The 22411-nt window shown below is 41.2% G+C and overlaps 1 protein-coding gene across 4 annotated transcripts in view; it reads right to left on the reverse strand.

Annotated features, from left to right (window-relative positions):
* Positions 1 to 22411, reverse strand: part of tpcn3 (two pore segment channel 3) — a 65041-nt gene that overhangs the window by 9067 nt on the left and 33563 nt on the right. For all 4 annotated transcript variants that reach the window (XM_072551442.1, XM_072551452.1, XM_072551433.1 and 1 more), the window contains 5 exons: positions 20589 to 20790; positions 18037 to 18181; positions 15525 to 15710; positions 15362 to 15426; positions 5939 to 6026 (listed from right to left, as the gene is read on the reverse strand). In XM_072551442.1, coding sequence (XP_072407543.1) covers positions 5939 to 6026; positions 15362 to 15426; positions 15525 to 15710; positions 18037 to 18181; positions 20589 to 20790 — 686 coding nt within the window. The remainder of the gene's footprint in view (positions 1 to 5938; positions 6027 to 15361; positions 15427 to 15524; positions 15711 to 18036; positions 18182 to 20588; positions 20791 to 22411) is intronic.

A 22411-nucleotide genomic window follows, 5' to 3' on the forward strand; every position in this document is an offset into this window, starting at 1 on the left:
GAGGGGATTTAATAGAGGCATACAAGATGATCAGAGGATTAGATAAGGTGGACAGTGAGTCTTCTTCAGAGGATGATGACATCTGCTTGTAAGAGGAGGTATAGCTGCAAATTGAGGGGTGATAGATTTAAAGACAGATGTCAGAGGCAGGTTCTTTACTCTGAGTGGTAAGGTCAGGGAATGACCTGCCTGCCAATGGAGTTAAGCAAAAGTGAGGACTGCAGATGCTGGAGATCAGTCTAGATTAGAGTGGTGCTAGAAAAGCACAGCAAGTCAGGCAGCATCCGAGGTGCAGGAAAATCGACGTTTCAGCCAAAAGCTCTTCAGCAGGAATGATTTGTGTTCCTCGGATGTTGCCTGACCTGCTGTGCTTTTCCAGCACCACTCTAATCTAGACTGCCAATGTAGTTAACTCAGCCACATTAGGGGCATTTAAACAATCCTTGGATAAGCACAAGGATGATGATGGTGGGATAGTGTAGGGGGATGGGCTTAGATTAGTTCAGACATCAGTGCAACATCAAGGGCCGAAGGACCTGTTGTGCACGGTATTGTTTTATGTTCTATCTTTCAATTCTTTGCTGATGGGATGAGGTTCTTCTACACCAATGCTGTGTTTCATTCACTGGTCAAGAATTCGCCCTTTTCAGAGTCCTGAAAGGCAATTTCTTGGTATCCTTTCAACAACAGAATTTGCAACCACTGTTTACAGGGAAATGGTGAGTGACAACAGCTACCAGGAGATTTTTTGACACTTCTCCATACAAGGGAGTGTGAGAGAGATTTGCAAATTTTCTCTTTACAGGCTAAAACTTGTGCAGTATTGACCATGCACAAATTGTAATCACTTGTCCAGGAATCAAAATGTTGCTTTCAGACAACTGTCCCTTATTTCAGAAATCACCAGTGCCATTCTGACTTCTCCCTTATTGCTCCAGGAAAAGATAAAAACCATGCATACAATTCACAATGCTGTAGTAAACTTGATTTTTAGAAGTTCAAACCTCTCTTTATGCAATATCCTTGGTTTAAAGCAGCACCTGGCCTTCAGTCCCAGAAACGTTTTTCCATTCCCTTTATAAAAGTGGGGTTAAATTTTCAGCTACTCCCCAAACCTGTAGTAACAGTCTCTCCACCAACTCTATCTGATTCATCATCACGTTAAAAAACATGGATCAAATCACTCAAAATTTCCAAATTCCACAGAAAAGTTAGTCAGAGTGATAACAGATCATAATTTGAAAGCATCTGGATGACATTTATCAACACGACAAAGGCAATTACCAGGGCTACCTGCAAGACAACAGACTTTAAATAGTGTTATTCAATTTGATTTATTACTGTCATGTGTACCAAGAAAAAGTATTCTCTTACAGGCTTTATAGACAAATTGTACTATACAAAGTGCATCAGGATAACAAAACAGAGTGCAGAATATAATGTTCCAGCTGCCAAGGTGTAGAGAGGGATCAACATTAACATTAAAGAGGTCCACTCAAAAATATCATCACAGCTGAAAAGCTGCTGTTTTTGAATACATATATGAACCCCCAGATTCAAGCTTTTATATCTTCTGCTCAACGGAAGAGGATGCAAGAAAGTCTAGTAATCACAGCTCCCTGACCTTTACACATTGAGGGGAATAGGGGCTGACGTTATGGGAAAGTAATTAGGGGAGGGGGAATTACAATACTATTTGGCAGTAACTGTGGAGCATAAACTGGGAACAGATATTCTCAGGGAAATGCACAACAGAAATGTGGAGGTTATTTAGGGAGTACTTACTGCGAGTGCTGGACAGGTTTGTCCCACTGAGGCAAGGAAGGGATGGCAGGGTTAAGGAACCTTGGATGATGAGATGGGGAATATCTAGTCAAAAGGAAGAAGTAAGCTTACCTAAAGTTGAGGAGGCAAGGATCAGACAGAGCTTTAAAAGGGCTATGAGGTTGCCAGGAAGTAACTGAAGAATGGACTTAAGGGGAGCTAGAAGGGGACATTAAAAAGCCTTGGCAGGTAGGATGAAGGAACCCCCTCCCAAGACGTTCTACACTTGTGATGAACAACAGGATGGCCAGAGTGAGGGTAGGGCCGATCAGGGATAGTGGAGGGACTTGTGCCTGGAGTCAGAGGAGGTGGGGAGATCCTTAGGTGAATGCTTTGCTTCAGTAGTGAAAGGGACCTTGTCGTTTGTGAGGACAGCGTCAAACAGGCTGATATGCTTGAAGAGGTTGATATTAGTAAGGATGATATGCTGGCAACTTTGAAAAACATGAGTGAGTATAGATAAGTCCCTTGGGCTAGATAGGATATACCCAATGTTACTACAGGAAGCGAGGGAAGAAATTGCTGTGCCTTTGGTGACGATCTTTGCGTCCTCACTGTCCACTGGAGTAGCACCAGATGATTGGCAGATGGCAAGTGTTATTTCCTTGCTCAAGGAAGGAAATAGAGATAATTCTGGGAATTACAGACCAGTCAGTCTTATGTCAGTGGTGGACAAATTATTGGAGTGGATTCTGAGAGACAAGATTTATGATTACTTGGATAGCCATGATTTGGAGATGCTGGTGTTGGACTGGGGTGTACAAAGTTAAAAATCACACAACACCAGATTATATAGTCCAACAGGTTTAATTGGAAGCACACTAGCTTTCGGAGCGATGCTCCTTCATCAAGGTGATAGTGTAGGGCTCAAATCAGAACATAGAATTTAGAGCAAACATTTGCAGTGTGATGTAACTGAAATTATACATTGAAACATTGATTGTTTGTTCAGCCTTTCATCTCTTGGAATACAGTGATAGTTTCACTTCGTTCACGTGTAAATCACAAACCCTTTTTTATATATAAAAGTTGCATTCTCAGGTTAGCTGTTAACAATGGTGATAGTTAGACAATATGTTGAAGGTGTTAGCCCCCTGTGTTCTCTGTCTATGACCTGATGTTTAGATTGATTCTAATCTAAAAAAAATGAGATAATAGAGTTTTACATAAATTCATGCAGTTTTTGAGCTCAGAGTTCTACATGAATATATGCAGTTTTTGAGCAAAGTGCAATGTAACTCTGCAAGTACAAAAAAATTCACCGCACAAAATGTGTGTGCGCATGTGGGTCTTTGTCTGTGTGTGTGTGTAAAATGAGTACAGAGTGTCTGAAGTCAGAGCGAGAGCGAGAGAGAGAGAGCGTAGTGCAATGGGGTCACGTGTAGTGTGACATGAACCCAAGGTCCTGGTTGAGGCCCTCCCTATGGGTACCGAACTTAGCTATCAGCCTCTGCTCGGCCACTTTCCTCTGCTGCCTGTCCCAAAGTCCACCTTGGAGGATGGTCACCCGAAGGTCCAAGGCTGAATGTCCCGGACCTTCAACGTCAATTTTCCTGCTCCTCGGATGCTGCCTGACCTGCTGTGCTTTTCCAGCACCATCTAATCTAGGTTGGTGGAACGGCAGATAGTGTGGAGGGCCATTGTAGGTTGCAATGGGACATTTACAGGATACAGTGCTAGGCTGAGAAGTGGCAGATAGAGTTCAACCTGGAAAAGTATGAAGTGATTCATTTTGGAAGGTTGCATTTGAATGCAGAATACAGGGTTAAAAGGCAGGATTCTTGGCAGTGTGGAGGAACAGAAGGAGCTTGGAGTCCACATCCATAGATCCCTCAAAAGTTGCCATTCAAGTTGACAGGGTTGTTAAGAAGACATATGGTATGTTGGCTTTCATTAGCAGCAGGAATGAGTTTAAGAGCAGTGAGATTATGCTGCAGCTCTATAGAGCCCCTGGTTAGACCACACTCAGAATATAGTGTTCAGTTCTGGTCACCTCATTATAGGAAGCATATGGAAGCTTTAGAGAGGGTGCAGGGGAGATTTACCAGGATGCTGCCTGGACTGGAGGGCATGTTTTATGAAGAAAGTTGAGGTAGCTAGGGCTGGTCTCATTGGAGTGAGGGGAGAGAGATGACTTCATAGAGGTGTACAAGATCATGAGAGGCCTAGATAGAGTGGATAGCCAGAGACCTTTTCCTAGGGTTGAAATCACTATCATGAGAGGGCATAATTTTAAGGCTATTGGAGGAAGGTTTAATGGAGATATCAGAGTTAGGTTCTTTACAGAGTGGTAGGTTGTGGAACACACTGCAAGCGGTGGTAGTAGAGTCAGATACATTAGGGATGTTTAAGCAACTCTTGGATAGGCATATGGATGATAGTAAAATGAAGGATATGTAGGTTAGTTTGATCTTAGAGTAGGAAAAAAGGTCAGCACAACATTTGAGGGCCGAAGGGCTTGTACTGTGCTGTATTCTATTGAACTGGGGTGGGAGGGGTCTGTGATTATTTTAGTTGTTTTCCCGAGGCAAAGGAAAGTATAGATGGAGTTAATGGATGGCAGACTGGTTTGTGCTTCTTCATTTTGGTTTGTGACCAGCTTCTTCATTTTCCTGATGGCAGGCTGGTTTGTGTGATGGACTGGGCTGTGTTTACAATTCACTGTAGTTTATTTTGGTCCTGGGCAGAACAGTTGCCAGACCGCACTGTGGTGCATCTAATTAGGATGCTTTCTCTTGTGCACCCACAAAAATTGGTAAGTGTCTTGATGGACAAGCCAAATTTCCTTCACCTCCTGAGGAAATAGAGGTGTTGTTGAGCTTTCTTGATTGTAGCAATTGTCCTGGGTGGACCAGGACAGATTGCTGGTGATCACCACTCCCAGGAACCTGATGCTGTTGATCATCTCCACCTCAGCTCCATTGATGGAGACAAGGGGGTGCCCTCACTCTGCTTCCTGAAGTTGATGACCAGCTTCTTCATTTTCCTAATGTTGCAGAGTTTATCGTCTTTACACCTTGCCGTTAAGCACTCAGTCACCTTCCTGTACTCAGTCTCATCATTGTTTAAGAACCAACCTAGAACGGTGGGAGAGTCAGCAAACTTGAGAATGGAACTGCTACAGAATTTGGCCACACAGTCGTGTGTGTATGAGGAGTATAGTAGGGGGATGAATGCACAGCCTTGAGGCACTGGTGTTGGAGGATTATCATAGAGGAGATGCTGCCACCTATCCATACTGACTGTGGTCTGTTGGTTAAGAAGTCAAGGATTCAATTATAGAGAGGACAGTCGAGACCAAGGCTTTGGAGTTTGAAGAGGAGTTTGTTTGAAATGATGGTGTTGAAGGCAGAGCTGTAGTCAATAAGTAGGAGCCTGATATGGGTATCCTTGTTATCCAGATATTCCAAGGACGAGTGTAAAGGTCAGAGAGATGGCATCTGCTGTGAACCATGTTGTACCAATAGGCGAATTGCAAGAGATCAAGGCAATCTGAGAGAAATGAGCCAGGACCAGCCTCTCGAAGCATTTCATAATTATATTGTTATACTGTTAAATAGGTTATATGGACATTGCACATAGAAAGCAAAACGGTGAGTTTAACTCCATAGCACAGCATATGGAGATGGTACACACCAACTAAGCTCACAATGAGGATCTCACTGTCTCAACCTCTCCTCTTGCCTGAGGCATGGTGACCCTGAGGTTAAACCACCCACCAGTCATCTCTCTCTGATGAGCGCGCAGCCCTTTTGGTCCTCTAAGACGGTGGCAATTTTACTTTTATACACTTTTGCTGTCCCTAAAGAAGGGAAAATAACCAATCTGGTTCCAAGCAGACGATCAATTTATGAAGGTTCCAACAAACACAATTTGTTTTCACTGCAGAAATGACACCTGATGACAACCTTGGAATGAATGATGGAACGACTGATCAAAATCAAACTGATACTGATTCCACTTGGGTAATAAACATAAAAACAAAGAACAGAAGTACACTAACCAAATCACTGTTCCTCACCCATTCCACATGACAATGGACACAAGGAACAGCCTGTCAAAAGGTTTTTTTTGGCTACTTTTCATTTTAAAAGCGCAGTCTTTATGCTCTTACCTCTGAAAGCTGTCAATGATCCGGATTAATCGAAGTACTCTCAGGATGAACACAATATCCAAAACTTGTTGGCTGCTGTATCCACCAGCTGAGCAGGTAACAAAAGGAAACTCAAAATTACAAACACTATTTTGGCGATCACTCCTTGAACTATGCATATTTTTAAGACCTCCATTATTTTAAGCTTTTTTTTTAAAAAAGAATCATTTGTACTTTGGAGTTGTGAACTGAGCAAAGAGCTGAAGATGACCTTTTGCCTGTGAGCAGCAGCTTGTTTTCGGAAAGATCATGAGAACAAACAACCTGATATTTGTTTACAGGCCAGGCTTGGAAGTTGATTGCAAGGGGATCCTTCTTCAAAAGGACCCTCTAGATGCATTTTTTCTGGAAATACATTATGTTCAAACATATCTTGAATGTTAACTGGGCCTCCTAGGGAGTCTAACAAAGAGAAACCAAAGTTTGATTTGGCTTTTTAAACGGTGTTTAAATCAGAAGGATTGTGTTGATGAAAGCTACAGGATGGAGGTCTAATTGCTCCCGGTTTATCCTCAGATTAGGAATTTATTGGAAGTTGGGAAAATAGAATCTCAGTTATAAGCATTGACTGAATATTCATTGGAGCCTACTGGAAGTTATTTATCTGTATTAGTCTCTTTCGAAGTCCTTATGCCTGTGAGATTACATATCAGAGACCGCTTCAGTGAACTGGCCAGCTACATCTCTTTTGATGTATCCCTGAAAGAATGCCCATTTGTCGAATTCTAGCCCCCATTCACACAAATCAAAAGAAATTGGAGTTTAAAATCATAGACATTAATTAGATTACCTGGTTTAACATTGCTCTGCTAAAGTTATTGTATTACCAACATATTGTTAATTCTTTTGTTCAAGCTATGAACTTGGTGCCTGGTATCATTTATTCAGCAAGGGAAAAAAAGTGAGGATCGCAGAGGCTGGAGATCAGAATAAAAGTGTGGTGCTGGAAAAGCACAGCTGGTCAGGCAGCATCCAAGAAGCAGGAGAGTCGACGTTTCGGACAGAAGCTCTTCATCAGGAATGTTAATACTGCTCCTCAGATGCTGCCTGACCGGTTGTGCTTTTCCAGCACCACACTTTTTGACCCATTTACTCAACCTCTGGTACTGGTTATTCAAAAAGCTTGGCTAGGGACAAATGGGTTAATTTTGAATGTCATTGAGTGTTTTAATTTTTCTGCGTTGCAAATACAGAGATAGCAAGGCTGATTTGATGTGGCTGTCTGTCTGTGTTGAAACAGATTATAATGGTCTGAACCAAGTCGGATTAAATTTAAAAGGGGTTTCACAGAGAACAGCGTAAATCCACCGACTCAAACTGTAGTTTATGACAGGATGCTAAATTATTTAAAAGAAGTCAAGGTGAGGAGGTGAAAAAGTGACTGGCCTTGATATCAAGGCAGCATCAAGGATATCCAGTAAAACTGGAGTAGGAATCGGGGAAAATGCTCCACCGAATGGAGTTGTGCGCATCGTAGAAGCCAACCATCTCAGCCCTTGGAATATGCTGCAGGAGTTTCTCAGGGCAGGGTCTTACCAGACACAATATTGCTCAATTTGTTCACTTACAAGCAAGGTTAATACAGAAATAGAGCACAGCAAAGCTACTGTGTGGGACATTGATCTGGTCAGGTTAACTTGTTTGCTGCGTGTTCAGCAAACTCAAATAAGCTAAAGACTGCAACTTTCATATCTGAAAATATCCTGAAAAGGCAAAGTATCTCAAAATTCTGAACAGCACGTTAAGGAAGATGTTGCAAGCTGTTACTACCCAGTGGCTACAAAAAAGTGTTTGAATTTCCATGCCAGTGCAATGACAGGCATGTAGATCACATGTCCCATGAGATGGCTGATCAGAGAGTCCTTTCAATATTCATAACAGGCAGACTACACCATATTCTACAGTCAGTGTTCATAAAGCCTGAAGCAAAATGTCTGTGATTCAACAACTGGACAGCACGCGTTCAACGACCGTGTTTGATCACAGCTGTACCAACAAAACAGAGATAATCAGTTGAGTGTATTGTGAGATTCATTTACACTCACTAAAAAAGTGATTAATGTTGGAATATATTCTGCCAACAAAATATCTTCAAACGTTATGCCTTTTTTTGATTTACCCTGGAGCCAGAGAGCCTATAGCTCCCAGTTACTTTATTTATGACAATGCCTCAGTTGATCAGTGTCGACCAGCCAATTAATTAATTAATCAGCACCTTCTCTTCAGCGGCGTACTTTGTCCTTATTGTTTAAAATTTGCCATTTCCTCTTTCGTCCAAATGAGTTCAAGATGAAAACCCTGAAAATATTAAAATTGAAGAGGAAATGGCTTTTGGTATGTTGTTAGATGCCTATCATCTCAGCTTCAGGTCATCTCTGCAGGAATTCCACAGCTTAGAGTCCTGGGCCTCACCATTGTCAGCTGTTCATTTTTTAAATGAGAATCCCTACAGTGTGGAAACAGGCCTTTCAGCCCAACAAGTCCATACTGACCCTCTGAACAGTACCCCACCAAGACCCATTCCCCTAACCGATTATCCTATATTTACCCCCGACTAATGCACCTAACCTACACATCCCTGAAAGCTCTGCACAATTTAACTTGGCCAATTTACCTAAGATACACATCTTGAGGAAACTGGAGCGCCCAGAAAAAACCCACACAGACAGAAGGACAATATGCAAACTCCACACAGAGTTGCCAGAGGCTGGAATCAAACCTGGGTCACTTGTACTTGTGAGGCAGCAGTGTTAACCACTGAGCCACCATGCAATCAATGACCTTTCCCTCCATTTGGTGGGGAAGTGGGGATATTCACTTTTGATTACTCTACAATCAAATCCATTCACAAGTTGTCAAATAGTGAAAGAAGAATCGGTGTCTGCATGCTGCAAGGCTATGCAAAATGATACTTAAAATTTATAATCATAAATACAAACTTGGTACTGGACTTTGTGCCATGCAAGTCCCAGGTAATGGCTGATCACCACCCAAGACATTCAATGACATTACTATTGTCAAAGGCGCCACCATCAACTCGTGGGGCCACTACTGACTCGCAACTTAACCGGACAAGCAACATAAATATTGTTGAGTACAGGACAGAGGTTGGACATTCTACCGGGTAGCAACTGAACCTCTGACACCTGAAAGCTGGTCCAGTATGTACAAAATATCAAATCAGCAGCATCATGGATCTCTCTCCTGGATAAACTTAGCTCAATACCCATACAGGGGGATTAATGCCACAATCATTTTACAACTTCACTCCCTGCACCAAAAGCACAGTGGTTGCTGGGTGTATAATCGACAAGATATACACTGCAGCCAATCAGAATGGGCTCCTTAAATCAACAGACCTACAATCTCCCTCATAAAAAAGGGAGGAGGGGGGCAGCAAACATTTGTGGAGACTTTGAGCAGCACCTTTCCACAGTACTGCGGGTACCCTTGTTATTCAATGCTTACGCCAAATGTTCTGTCTGAAACAGTTATGCATCTTCATAAATGCTGAAAACACAGTCTTAAGTGGAAAAAAACATCTGTCAACAAGATGACTAACAGCAGTTACTCAAGGTGCCAGCCTGCCTCCACCTTCTCAAGGATAACCAGGAAAGAGCAAAGCAGCATAAAATTAGTCTTGCTCATCATGTGCACGCCCATGAATGAATTTATATAAAAAAACAAAACAAATTTAGTTTCCCACAGACACACGTCTAATTCTCAAAAGAAATTAAATATCCTCAGTAGAAATTAATTCTTGGATAACCTTCCAAACCTAAGTCTAATTCATGGATCTCTGTCCAAGTCACAGAGGTTTAGGCGAGCGAGAGCGAGAGAGATGATTGGGAATGAGAATGAGGTAGAGATAAAGGGATTCTTGGGAATGGGATAGAGCACATGAGTCACCTTATGGTGTGTATATGACATTTTTAACCACAGCATAGCATCTACTTTTCGAAGGCCTCTCTTTTCTTCCACAAATTTTTACTTATTATCCATGTTTCTGAAGTGTCCAAAAAGAAGTGAATAGAATGTAGTAACTGGAGTCTCTCTCGTTACAAGCTTGAGATTTGTTTACAAATCTTCACAACAATACACTGCTAGTCCTAACTTCTGCAATCTATCATCATTTGGCCTATATAGACAAGCTTATTTACTTATTTCAGTGTTAAACTATCTACATGAATCTTCATTTGAGTTTCTTTCAAAGTATTCCTTCAAAAGAAGTAGCAAAGAGGATCGATGAGGGCAGAGCAGTAGATGTGATCTATATTGACTTCAGTAAGGCATTTGACAAGGTTCCCCATGGGAGACTGATTAGCAAAGTTAGATCTCATGGAATACAGGGAGAACTAGCCATTTGGACACAGAACTGGCTCAAAGGTAGAAGACAGAGGGTGGTGGTGGAGGGTTGTTTTTCAGACTGGAGGCCTGTGACCAGTGGAGTGCCACAAGGATCAGTGCTGGGCCCTCTACTTTTTGTCATTTACATAAATGATTTGGATGCAAGCATAAAGAGGTACAGTTAGTAAGTTTGCAAATGACCCCAAAATTGGAGGTATAGTGGGCAGCAAAGAGAGTTACCTCAGATTACAACAGGATCTCGACCAGATGGGTCAATGGGCTGAGAAGTGGCAGATGGAGTTTAATTCAGATAAATGCAAGGTGCTGTATTTTGGGAAAGCAAACCTTAGCAGGACTTATACACTTAAATGGTAAGGTCCTAGGTGTTGCTGAACAAAGAGACCTTGGAATGCAGGTTCATATCTCCTTGAAAGTGAAGTCGTAGTTAGATAGGATAGTGAAGGTGTTTGATATGCTTTCCTTTTTTGGTCAGAGTATTGACTACAGGAGTTGGGAGGTCATGTTGCAGCTGTACAGGACATTGGTTAGGCCACTGTTGGAATATTGCATGCAATTCCGGTCTCCTTCCTATCAGGAAGATGTTGTGAAACTTGAACGGGTTCTAAAAAGATTTACAAGGATGTTGCCAGAGTTGGAGGATCTGAGCTACAGGGAGAGGCTGAACAGGCTGGGGCTGTTTTCCCTGGAGCATCAGAGGCTGAGGGGTGACCTTATAGAGGTTTACAAAATTATGAAGGGCATGGATAGGGTAAATAGACAAAGTCTTTTCCTTGGGGTCGGGGAGTACCGAACTAGAGGGCGTAGGTTTAGGGTCAGAGGGGAAAGATATAAAAGAGACCTACGGGGCAACTTTTTCACGCAGAGGGTAGTACGTGTATGGAATGAACTGCCAGAGGATGTGGTGGAGGCTGGTACAATTGCAACATTTAAGAGGCATTTGGATGGGTATATGAATAGGAAGGGTTTGGAGGGATATGGGCCAGGTGCTGGCAGGTGGGACTAGATTGGGTTGGGATATCTGGTCGGCATGGACGGGTTGGACCAAAACGGTCTGTTTCCATGCTGTACATCTCTAGGACTCTAAAAACTGTCGCTGTTCTGTCTTTTTGGTATTCACATACTAAACTTCATGATTTTACTTTGAAGGGCCTCTCCTCACAGCAGCATTCTATTACTTAGAGTACCACAAGTTGATGTTCTGGCCTTTGATTTTTAAAGTTGCAAGTAAATCTAATTCTGAATATTTGTTCTACATAAAAAGGTCAAATAAATTTTAACAACAGTACTTGGCCTCATCACATTCCTCTCTTCCTTGAAGAGTAGCTGTCCCTTTACTAGACTCTGTATAAATCCCTCATTTTTATTGTCACTCTCTCATGTTTATATTCAATGTCCCATTTCAGCAATGTGCTGTTTAACATTTGGTTATAAACAAACATTATCAAAATGCTTCTTCATTTATTTTGAAGAATGTATAAAACGTTCTGGTTTACCTCTGGATATTTATTAGGTTGTTCTTAGGCTAACCACTCCCTCTGGTCCCTACTCCTGGTCTAAACCCAGATTATATTTCATTAAGCTTCACTTCAAACATGATAGTATTCCTTTCTTTTATGATTTCCAAGAAGAGGGGAGTGAATTAAGCTTATAGCTCTTATATGATTGAACTCCAATTGTGAGAACAAAAACAAAAAGGACTGTTAAAAAGTATCATCTGAAAAAAAAGTCAGTATTTCAGCTATTTGAACTGAGCTGAAAAGCTACAGGGATCTCATCCAGGGGTCCAAACAGAGAGCAAGCAGAAAGAGGGTCAATGTAGGATTTCTAGCTGGATGATGGAGGTCACACAATTGACCTAGCTGGGATACAGCAAGACAGACAAGTGTGGCATTCCATGACAGCAGATCTCCTACTCAGGAACTACAAACAGAAGTCCATATTATCTGTAAGACTTGAGGATTCAATACAACTTGGACCAAATGTTACATTTATCCCACCAGCTCACAGTTGGATGCTAATCCATATTCTTAGAGGTAGACAATTCTCCATGTCAAAACTCAGACCTGTTTATTGCCACAATTCAGAAATAGCACTACGCATTTCGAATCCCTTCTGGCATAAACACGACCATAGCTCTTTCAAATAACCAGTACAAACACAATGGGCTCTTTTCATATTGTAAGATTCTATGAAATATTGCATAATTCTAACCTATACTAAAACTTTTCCTTTTGCACTGATAACTAGACATATAAAAATAGTCAGAGTTGAGTGTGGTGCTGGAAAAGCACAGCAGGTCAGGCTTTTGCCCGAAACGTCGATTTTGCTGCTCCTCGGATGCTGCCTGAACTGCTGTGCTCTTCCAGCACCACTCATCCAGAATCTGGTTTCCAGCATCTACAGTCATTGTTTTTACCCCATAGTCAGTTAAATGATAAGAGGTCACTCGATTATTGTACTGCAGTTATTGCAACTTCAGAGCAGATTAACTAAATAGAGTCAGAGTCATTGAGTCATTAGAGATGTACAGCATGGATACAGATCCTTCGGTCCAAACAGTCCATGCCAACCAGATATCCCAACCCAATCTAGTCCCACCTGCCAGCACCCGGCCCATATCCCTCCAAACCCTTCCTATTCATATACCCATCCAAATGCCTCTTAAATGGTGCAATTGTACCAGCCTCCACCACTTCCTCTGGCAGCTCATTCCATATACGTACTACCCTCTGCGTGAAAAAGTTGCCCCTTAGGTCTCTTTTATATCTTTCCCCTCCCACCCTAAACCTATGCCCTCTAGTTCTGGACTCCCCAACCCCAGAGAAAAGACTTTGTCTATTTATCCTATCCATGCCCCTTATGATTTTGTAAACCTCGATAAGGTCACCCCTCAGCCTCCGACACTCCAGGGAAATAGCCCCAGCCTGTTCAGCTTCTCCCTATAGCTCAAATTCTACAATCCTGGCAACATCCTTGTAAATCTTTTCTGAACCCTTTCAAGTTTCACAACATCTTTCCGATAGGAAGGAGACCAGAATTGCACGCAATATTCCACCAGTGGCCTAACCAATATCCCGTACAGCTGCAACATGACCTCCCAACTCATGTACTCAATACTCTGACCAATAAAGGAAAGCATACCAAATGCCTTCTTCACTATCCTATCTACCTGCGACTCCACTTTCAAGGAGCTATGAATTTGCACCTTCTCCAGTAGGTACATCCACATACTGAATCAGAAAATTGTCTTGTACACACTTAACAAATTCCTCTCCATCTAAACCTTTAACACTATGGCAGTCCCAGTCTATGTTTGGAAAGTTAAAATCCCCTACCATAACCACCCTATTATTCTTACAGATAGCTGAGATCTCCTTACAAGTTTGTTTCTCAATTTCCCTCTGACTCTTGGGGAGTTTATAATACAATCCCAATAAGGTGATCATCCCTTTCTTATTTCTCAGTTCCACCCAAATATCTTCCCTGGATATACTTCCGGGAATATCCTCCCTCAGCACAGCTGTAATGTTATTCCTTATCAAAAAGGCCACTCCCCCTCCTCTCTTGCCTCCCTTTCTATCCTTCCTGTAGCATTGGTATCCTGGAATGTTAAGCTGCCAGTCCTGCCCATCCCTGAGCCATGTTTCTGTAATTGCTATGATATCCCAGTCCCATGTTCCTCACCATGCCCCGAGTTCATCTGCCTTCCCCGTTAGGCCCCTCGCATTGAAATAAATGCAGTTTAATTTATTAGTCCTACCTTGTCCCTGCCTGCCCTCACTGTTTGACTCACTTCTGTTCTCAGCTGTACCAGTCTCAGATCGATCTCTTTCCTCACTATCTCCCTGGGTCCCACCGCCCCCCACCTTACTAGTTTAAATCCTCCCGAGCAGTTCTAGCAAATTTCCCTGCCAGTATATTAGTCCCTTTCCAATTTAGGTGCAATCTGTCTTTCTTGTACAGGTCAATTCTACCCCAAAAGAGATTCCAATGATCCAAAAATGTGAATCCTTCTCCCATACACCAGCTCCTCAGCCATGCATTCATCTGCTCTATCCTCCTATTCCTGCCCTCACTAGCTCGTACCACTGGGAATAATCCATATATTACTACCCTTGAGGACCTCCTTTTTAAATTCCTGCCTAACTCTCTAATCTCCCTTCAGAATCTCAACCTTTTCCCTTCCTATACCGTTGGTCCCAATGTGGACAATGGCCTCCTGCTGCACCATCTCCCCTGTGAGAACATTCTGCACCCTCTCGGAGACACCCTTGATCCTGGCACCAGGGAAACACATGATGACACCGTATTGAAAACGGCAGCACAACTGCTGTCAGGTAGGTCATCACAATTTTGTCATACTGTTTTCACTTATTTTGTAGAGGACAATTATAAAAAAAGGAGATTCCTCCTTGTTGATTGGCCTGATTCATTTTTCCGAAGCCTCATGTTCTGTAGGTTACTGAGTGCCCGAGCCATTCAGCCTTTGGTTTGTGTGGAATCAGTGTGGTTATTACACAGAGGGCACTATGCTTTCCCTTCCATAAGCCTTCATTAATGTAATTTTACCAGGCAATTAAGAGAATCAGGTTTTGCACACGTCAATTAATATAATTAGTATGATGCCTCAGAACACCATCCCACCCATGGCATGTTTCCCATCCAGTCATCAATGCCCATGAGTGGCAACATCCAACTGCTACAGTTGCTAGGAATCTCACCTTAAATGTTCTTTCATGTAGCTGCTTGTGACATAGATTTCAAGTCTCTTAAAACCAAAGTTACAACTGGTTCAACAGAATTAATCCCACATCTTCTGACTGAAAGCCCAACATTGGGTTTAAATGAATATTCATATTTTCTCAGTAATAAACATCTGTTAATATTTAAACAGTTAATGCATAATTTTACCAGATTAAATAACTATATTCACAATGGTACTACCAACTCCCATTTTCTTTCCAATATTTTAGAGTTTACACTGACAGCCAAATACAAACTATACCCAATACTCACATGACTTCAGAGCAGCATTGACTATAGTTCCCATCAGAGCAGCAACAATTATTAGAGAATCAAACCTAAAATGTGTATTAAAAAAATGGTTGAGTTATGTGTCCAAAATAAATCATGAATACTAAATCATAAAAGTGAGAAAATAATGAGTGTGAAAGATTACCAATTCCAAAATTGAGATTTGGCAAAAAATGCCCTAGGTTCATACACGAAGAGTTTCAACAGTATTTCAATTAAGTAGAGTGTCAAAAACACCCATTCTGCCTTGGATATTAAAGGGTTGGTCTCATCGCCACCAATGAAAATAGCATTTATAACAATGATAACATCATATGTGTAACGGAACCCTCTGTAAAAGAGAGAGACAGAGATAAAGACACAAACATTTCAGAATCTCATTTTACTGGCTGAATTGCAAAATAATAAACTGACTGATTGGGTCAAACAGTTTATTTCTGTGAATTATATCTTGTGTTACAAAGGATTTATTATAGTAGGCCTCAAGACAGCAATATTAACATTGTAGTGAAGAGGAAAAACACTGTTGGTGCAGGACAATGCTGGAGAAACTCCAGTTTGGCAGCAAAGGATCCTAAAGTTTGATTTATTGTTGTCACATACACAGAAGTACAGTGTATGTGTGTGTATGTATAGCACACATAATCTATGTGCTATACAGACCGATCGTATCACAAAATCAGGTTAGCAGAACAGAGGGAGTCACAGTGGATGCGCTGGTTTTAAAAAAAAAATCCATGGATTCTGGAGAAGTACTAGAGGATAGGAAAACTGCTAATATGATACCCTATTCAAAAAGGGAAGGGAGGTAAATGGGGCACCTCTAGGCTGATTATCCTAAATCTATAGTAATAGAAAAGTAATGGAATCAATTATTAAAGGAATAGCAGATTACTTGGAAAATCATACACTAATCAAACAGAGTTAGTATTCCTTCAAGAAAAGGGAAATTGTGTCTGACTCATTTATTAGAGTCTAGGAAGTCTCAAGCAGAGAAAATGGAGAGGAACCAGAACCAGTGTTTGGACTTCCAGAAGGCATTCAACAAGGTCCTTCACAAATGGCTCGGTCATAAGGTAACAGCTCAGTGTTAGAGGCATTATATTTGCACAGATAGAGAATTGGCCAATGAGCAGGAAACAAGTGGAGATCTTTTTCAGCTTGACAACCTATGACCAGTAGGGTTCCACATGGATCTGTGGAGAGACGGCAACTGTTTCCAGTACAATTTATAGGATGTTTACAGTACAATATATTGGAGAAAAGAAGTGAATAAATTGAAAGATAACAAAAATATGTGGAAAGGCAGGTTGTGAGAGGAATACAAATGGTTTACAGATAGATATTGAAAAGGTTAAGTTGCCAAAAAGCGTCAAAATTTGTACAATGTGGGAAAATAGAAAGTTGCTCATTGTTGGAAGGGAGGACCAAAGAAGAGAAAATTGTATAGGTGCGAAGAAACTACAGAAAGTTGCAACACAAAGGGATGTGGTGTGCCTGTGCCTGAAACACAAAGCTAGCTCCCACGTATAGCTAGGAATCAGGAAGGCTAATTGGCCTCTGTTTCAAGGGGGTTGGAGTAAAGAGTAGGGAAGTCTTACTGCTACTGTACAAGGTGCTGGTGAGACCACAGAGAGTTTTGATCCCCTTAACTCATTTCTTTGGAGACAGTTTGGGGAATGTTCACTAGGGTGATTGCTGATATGGAGAGATTGTCTTATGAACAAAGGACAAACAAGTTGGGACTCATCAGAACTAAGAACAGTGAGCGGTGATCTCATTGAAACATACAGAATTCTTAAGGATCTTGACAGAGTACTTAAGATTTTTCCCCTTATAGGCAAGTCTAGGACCAGAAAACAGTCTCAGAATTAAGAGGAACCAATTTAAGACGGAGATGAGAAGGAATTATTTCTGAGGGTTGAGAGTTTTCAGAACTACTCACCACAGAGAGCAGTGGGGGCAGAGCCAGTGTCTGTTTAAGGTTGAGATAGATAGATTCTTGATCAGTTGGGAAAGCAAGGGTTATAGGGAAATCACTGTAAAACGGACAGGAGGAACGCTAGATCAGCCTGAATCCTACTGAATAGCAGAGTAGACTCAAGGGCCCAAATGTCCCACTCCTGTTCCTATTTCTTCTGGCCCAGCATCTTAGAGATGGAAATAGAGTGTTAATTTTTCGAGTCAATCGGGCTTCTTCAGAATCTGAATTCTGGAATCGTCATATTGGACTAGAAACATTAATGGTTTCTCTCTCCACAGATATTGCCAGACCTGCTAAAAAGTGGAAATCTTTTAATGATTGGCTTATTATATGGTAAAAATCTAAAAAGCAGTCAGTATGATAAAGCCACCAATTGTGTTGATACTCCATTGTGCAAATGCATAGGACACTGAAAAATAGCGCTGAATGTATCGTAGCACACACCACACACTTCAGGTTTTAAACCTCCAGCTATCATTTTAATTCATTAAAAAACTTGCAGTTGATGGAACATGTTGGCATGCTCCAGGCAGGAGTCATTTCACACACTGCAATACTGCAAAGTTTGACAAAATAAATCAAATTGATCTGGAGTTGCCCTTGACAAAGTTTGTTCGTAATGGACTTCTTTCCAAAGTTTTCAACTTTATAGAAATAAGTCATTGTTACATACTGATGTTTGACTATTCTCTGGATGAACTGGCTCACTGTACAGTTGTACATGTTCGGCATGCATTTCTCCAATGGATGAGTTCTCTCCTTCATCTGAACAACCTGGATATTCAGGAGATCTGCCAAACGGATGAAGGACTCTCTTCCTATTTAAATACAATTGGCATTAATTACATTCAAGCATTTATCACATCTTTCTCTATAACACACACACTTGTACTATAGCTCACACACATTTCTCCATCATCCAGCAAAAGTGCAGTTTTTTTTTTAAGTACATCAGCCCTGGATAAATTCTGATGCATTGCACACTTAGTGTACAGTAAAAGTTGCTATGCAAATACTCCAGTTTTGCAACATCATTTTAGTCAGAGGTAGTTGAAAACTCCAACAATGAATCAGCTAAGATTTCAGGAATGCTACTAATAAAACAAGAGGTTCAAATGTCTGTACAGAACAAGAACATTCAAAATGGTCTTTTGGGGTCTTGAAAATTGGAAAAGAAACAAAAAGAAAACACTAAAGGGCACACAACTTGAATACCATCAAGGCCACAGTCCTCTGGAGTTAAAAATAAGTTTAGGGGCAACTTTTTCATGCAGAAGCTGGTGCATGTGTGAAATGAACTGCTAGAGGTGGTGGGGGAGTCTGGTATAATTAAGCAGCATCTGGATGGGTTGAGAGGAACATGGGACAAATGCTGGCAAATGGGACTGCATTAATTTGGAATATCTGGTCAGCATGGAAGAGTTTGACCAAAAAGGTCTGTTTCTATGCTGACTCGGTAAATCTATAATTAAAGAACATTATCTATTTGTGGAAGCTTGCTAAGCTTAAATGGGCTGGTATATTACTTACATCAAACAAAATAGTGCTTCACTGGCTATAAAACACTGATAGGATTTGATTCATTATTGTCATTCATTATGTACCTGAGTACAGTGAAAAGCTTGGTTTTGCATGCAGTCCAGGTAGATTACACTATACAAAGTATATTAGGATGATAGAACAGAGCTAGGAACACAGTGTTACAGCTGTAGAGAAGGACAAAAGAGCGAGATCAAGATTAAATATAAAAGCTTGAGAAGTCCGTTCAGAAGCCAATCTTGAATCTGTTTGGTATGTGGGTTAGACATCAATGGGTCATGAAAAGTCAGAAAGTGTCATTGTATCAGAGTTTCAGAGCACACAGAGGGGCCATTTTGGTCATCAAAATCTGTCTTTTCTAGTCCTATTTTCCAACACTTGGCCAGAGCCTTGAATGCTATTGCCAGTGTTCGATAGATGCTAGCCGGTCTTTCACTAGCACCACTTTACTAAGAAACAAGTAACTATTTCAAAGACAAATATTTATACTGAGTGATAGATGGAATGAGCATTTCTAGTTTCATAAAGACACTGCAAAAGTAGAAATGCAATTTATATCAAGTTGCTTCAGTGCTGATCTGGCTGACAGAAGGATGTCCCTGGACAATAATCATATTGCAAAAGTGAAATGCTGCAATTCAATTTCACCACAGTTCAAAATTCAGAAATGACTTATGACTAGCTCTAGTAAAGGGCAACTCTTGTTACAACAGACCAAACAGACATAGTATATTTTTGCTGTGTGAGAGATAACAAGCAAATGGAAATTAGGCAAGTGCCTAGTATAAATTGACTGCCAATGTGACTAATGGCATGTTCTCTACACAAATCTAAAAGATGTGCCAATGAGCAAACAGGTGAAATAAATGTTTTTTTTAGGAAAAAACAAGTGAAACCCAATTCCAGCATACAATTTTGTCTTTACAAATTAAAAATACTCAATTAGTCCTGATTTATCCTCTTTTACCCAGACTGCTGGAGATTCAAGGTTTCCAGCAACTGGTTCAAGGTCTGACATCACCCAAAATGCAATTGGATTCTGTTCTAAAAACAAAAAGGTGGTGGATAACAATATCTGTTATTTCTTTTTCTCAAGGTTAGCTAGAACAAGAATCCCTTATTTTTAAACTAGGGATCAACTGGGCATGATGACTCAGTAATTAGCACTGCTACCTCACAGCATCAGGAACTCCCGTTCAATACCAGCCTCAGGTGGCAGTCTGTGTGGAGCCTGGGATCCTTTTGGTGCTCCGGTTTCTTTCTGGTGCTCCGGTTTCCTTCCATAGTCTAAAGATGTGCAGGTTGGGTGGAACAACCATTCTAATTTCTTGATTTCCTGATGAAGGGCTTTTGTCCAAAACGTTGATTTTCCTGCTCCTTGAATGCAGCCTGGCTTGCTTTTATTCCCCAACACCACTCTAATCTTCACTCTAACCTCCAGCATCTGCAGTACCCACTTTGGCCTAACCATTCTAGCTTGCCCATAGTGTCCAGGGATGTGCAGGTTAAGTGGATCAGCCATGGAAAATGCAGGGTTACAGAGGTGCGTTGGTGGGGTCTGGGAACAGGCCTGGGTGGGATACTCTGAAGAGTGTCAGTTTGGACTCGATGGGCTGAATGATCTGCTTTCACACTGTAGGGATGCTATGATTCTATGACAGGGAGACATTCCATGCAAATACCCACCCACAAAGCCCTTCTGTTCATCATCTGAAACTCTCCACAGTAGCTCCCTCTGAGAGCTGGGAATCTCTGGTGCCACAAGTTTCACCAGCTGCCTCCAGCGAGAATCCGGAACTATAAACTCTGTTCCATATGTTATCTTCAAGAGATTAAATGCTTCTATCATTTTTCGATGCTTCATGTAAACTAGTTTCCTTACTTCATTCTGGAAAACAAAGCATTAGTTTATTGATTAAAATCATCTCTTCAAAATTTATACCAACTTGCCGAACATATTTCCATTACTACGAAACTTAAATGGAATTTAAAATATCAAATAGCCTTTCTTTTTCAGGCAGGGAGTTCAGAACATTTGAAATGGTATCATCTCTCGAGCTCTCACAGATGACATTTTTAGAAATTCATTCACAGGACATGGCTAACAGATATGTCGTCATTCAAACAGAATGTTTCACCAGAACGGTGTCAAGTTTTGAGTGTTGTTGAAGCTGCCCCTCATCCAGGCAAATGGCTAAAGGTATTTATTACCCTCCTGACTTGTACCTTGTAGATGGGGGACACGCTTGGAGAATAAGATGAGTTTCTCACTGCAAGATTCCTACCTCTGAAACCGATCTCCTAGCCAAAGTACTTATATGACTAATCAGTTTCTGGTTAATGGTAACCCGCAGGATGTTGACTGTATGGGATTCAGTGATGGCAATGCCCATGAATGTCAAGGGGGAGATGCTCAGATTCTCTCTTGTTGGAGACAGTCATTGTCTGGTATTTGTGTGGTGTGAACATTATTCCCACTTGGCAGCCCAAACCTGGATGCTGTCCAGGCCTTGCTGCATTTAAGCATGGACTCTGAATAAGGCCCATCGGTCCATAAAGTCCACACCAGTCAAAAAACAAACTCCTAACTGTTCTCATCCCATTTCAAACACTTGGCCTTAGATGTCTTGGCATGGCAAGTGTACATATAAATACTTACATATTGTGGAAGTGCCGGTGTTGGACTGGGATGACAAAGTTAAAAATCACAACACCAGGTTATAGTCCAACAGGTTTATTCGGAAGTACTAGCTTTCATAGCAGAGCTTCTTCATCAGGTTACAAGAGTTTCTGCCTCTACCACTCTTGCAGGCAGTAAGCTTGAGTATCTGCCAATGGACAATTCTCCATCCCTGCCTTTATAACCATCTCTTCCCTGTTCCTTTTCATCCACAGCCTATGGTTCCAAGCCCCTGTCCGGGGAACCTCCTCAACATTACTGGCCCTATCACCTTGCAGAGTACCTGAGGAATGGTGAGTAGCGACAAGACCTCGGACTAGAATTGCGATGATTTCACAAGTAATTCTGCAAACTAGACCCTTGTACATCATCTTGCAAAAATTTTTTAAATGAATTTAAATCATGCATTACACAGCACTTCACACAATCAATTATCTTTGGAGTGCTGTGACGTACATAGATAAATTTATTGGGAAACATTTCAGTTCAGCATAGCAGTCATTTATCATCAGCTCGGTGAAGGAAATACTACTTTAGGGAGTGTTTTGAGAAGCTCGAACTCTAGCCAAAAAAAAAAAGGAAACTGCAAAATCTACACCATAGCATCCATGCAAGGTAATTTTAAAAATCAAGACATGCATAAGCAGCAAAAGTCACAAACATTTGTTCAGGTTAATGTTAAAAATCACAAAACCAGGTTGTGGTTTATTTGGAAGTGCTGCTCCTCCATCAGGTAGCTGTGGAGGTTAAGATCATGCTCACAGAATTTATAGCCAAAGGAGTCCAGTGTCAAGGAGATGTGATACAGTAAACAATCTTAGATTAGAAC

Source organism: Chiloscyllium punctatum, chromosome 3 (genome assembly GCF_047496795.1).
Source record: "Chiloscyllium punctatum isolate Juve2018m chromosome 3, sChiPun1.3, whole genome shotgun sequence".
Taxonomy (NCBI): Eukaryota; Metazoa; Chordata; class Chondrichthyes; order Orectolobiformes; family Hemiscylliidae; genus Chiloscyllium; species Chiloscyllium punctatum.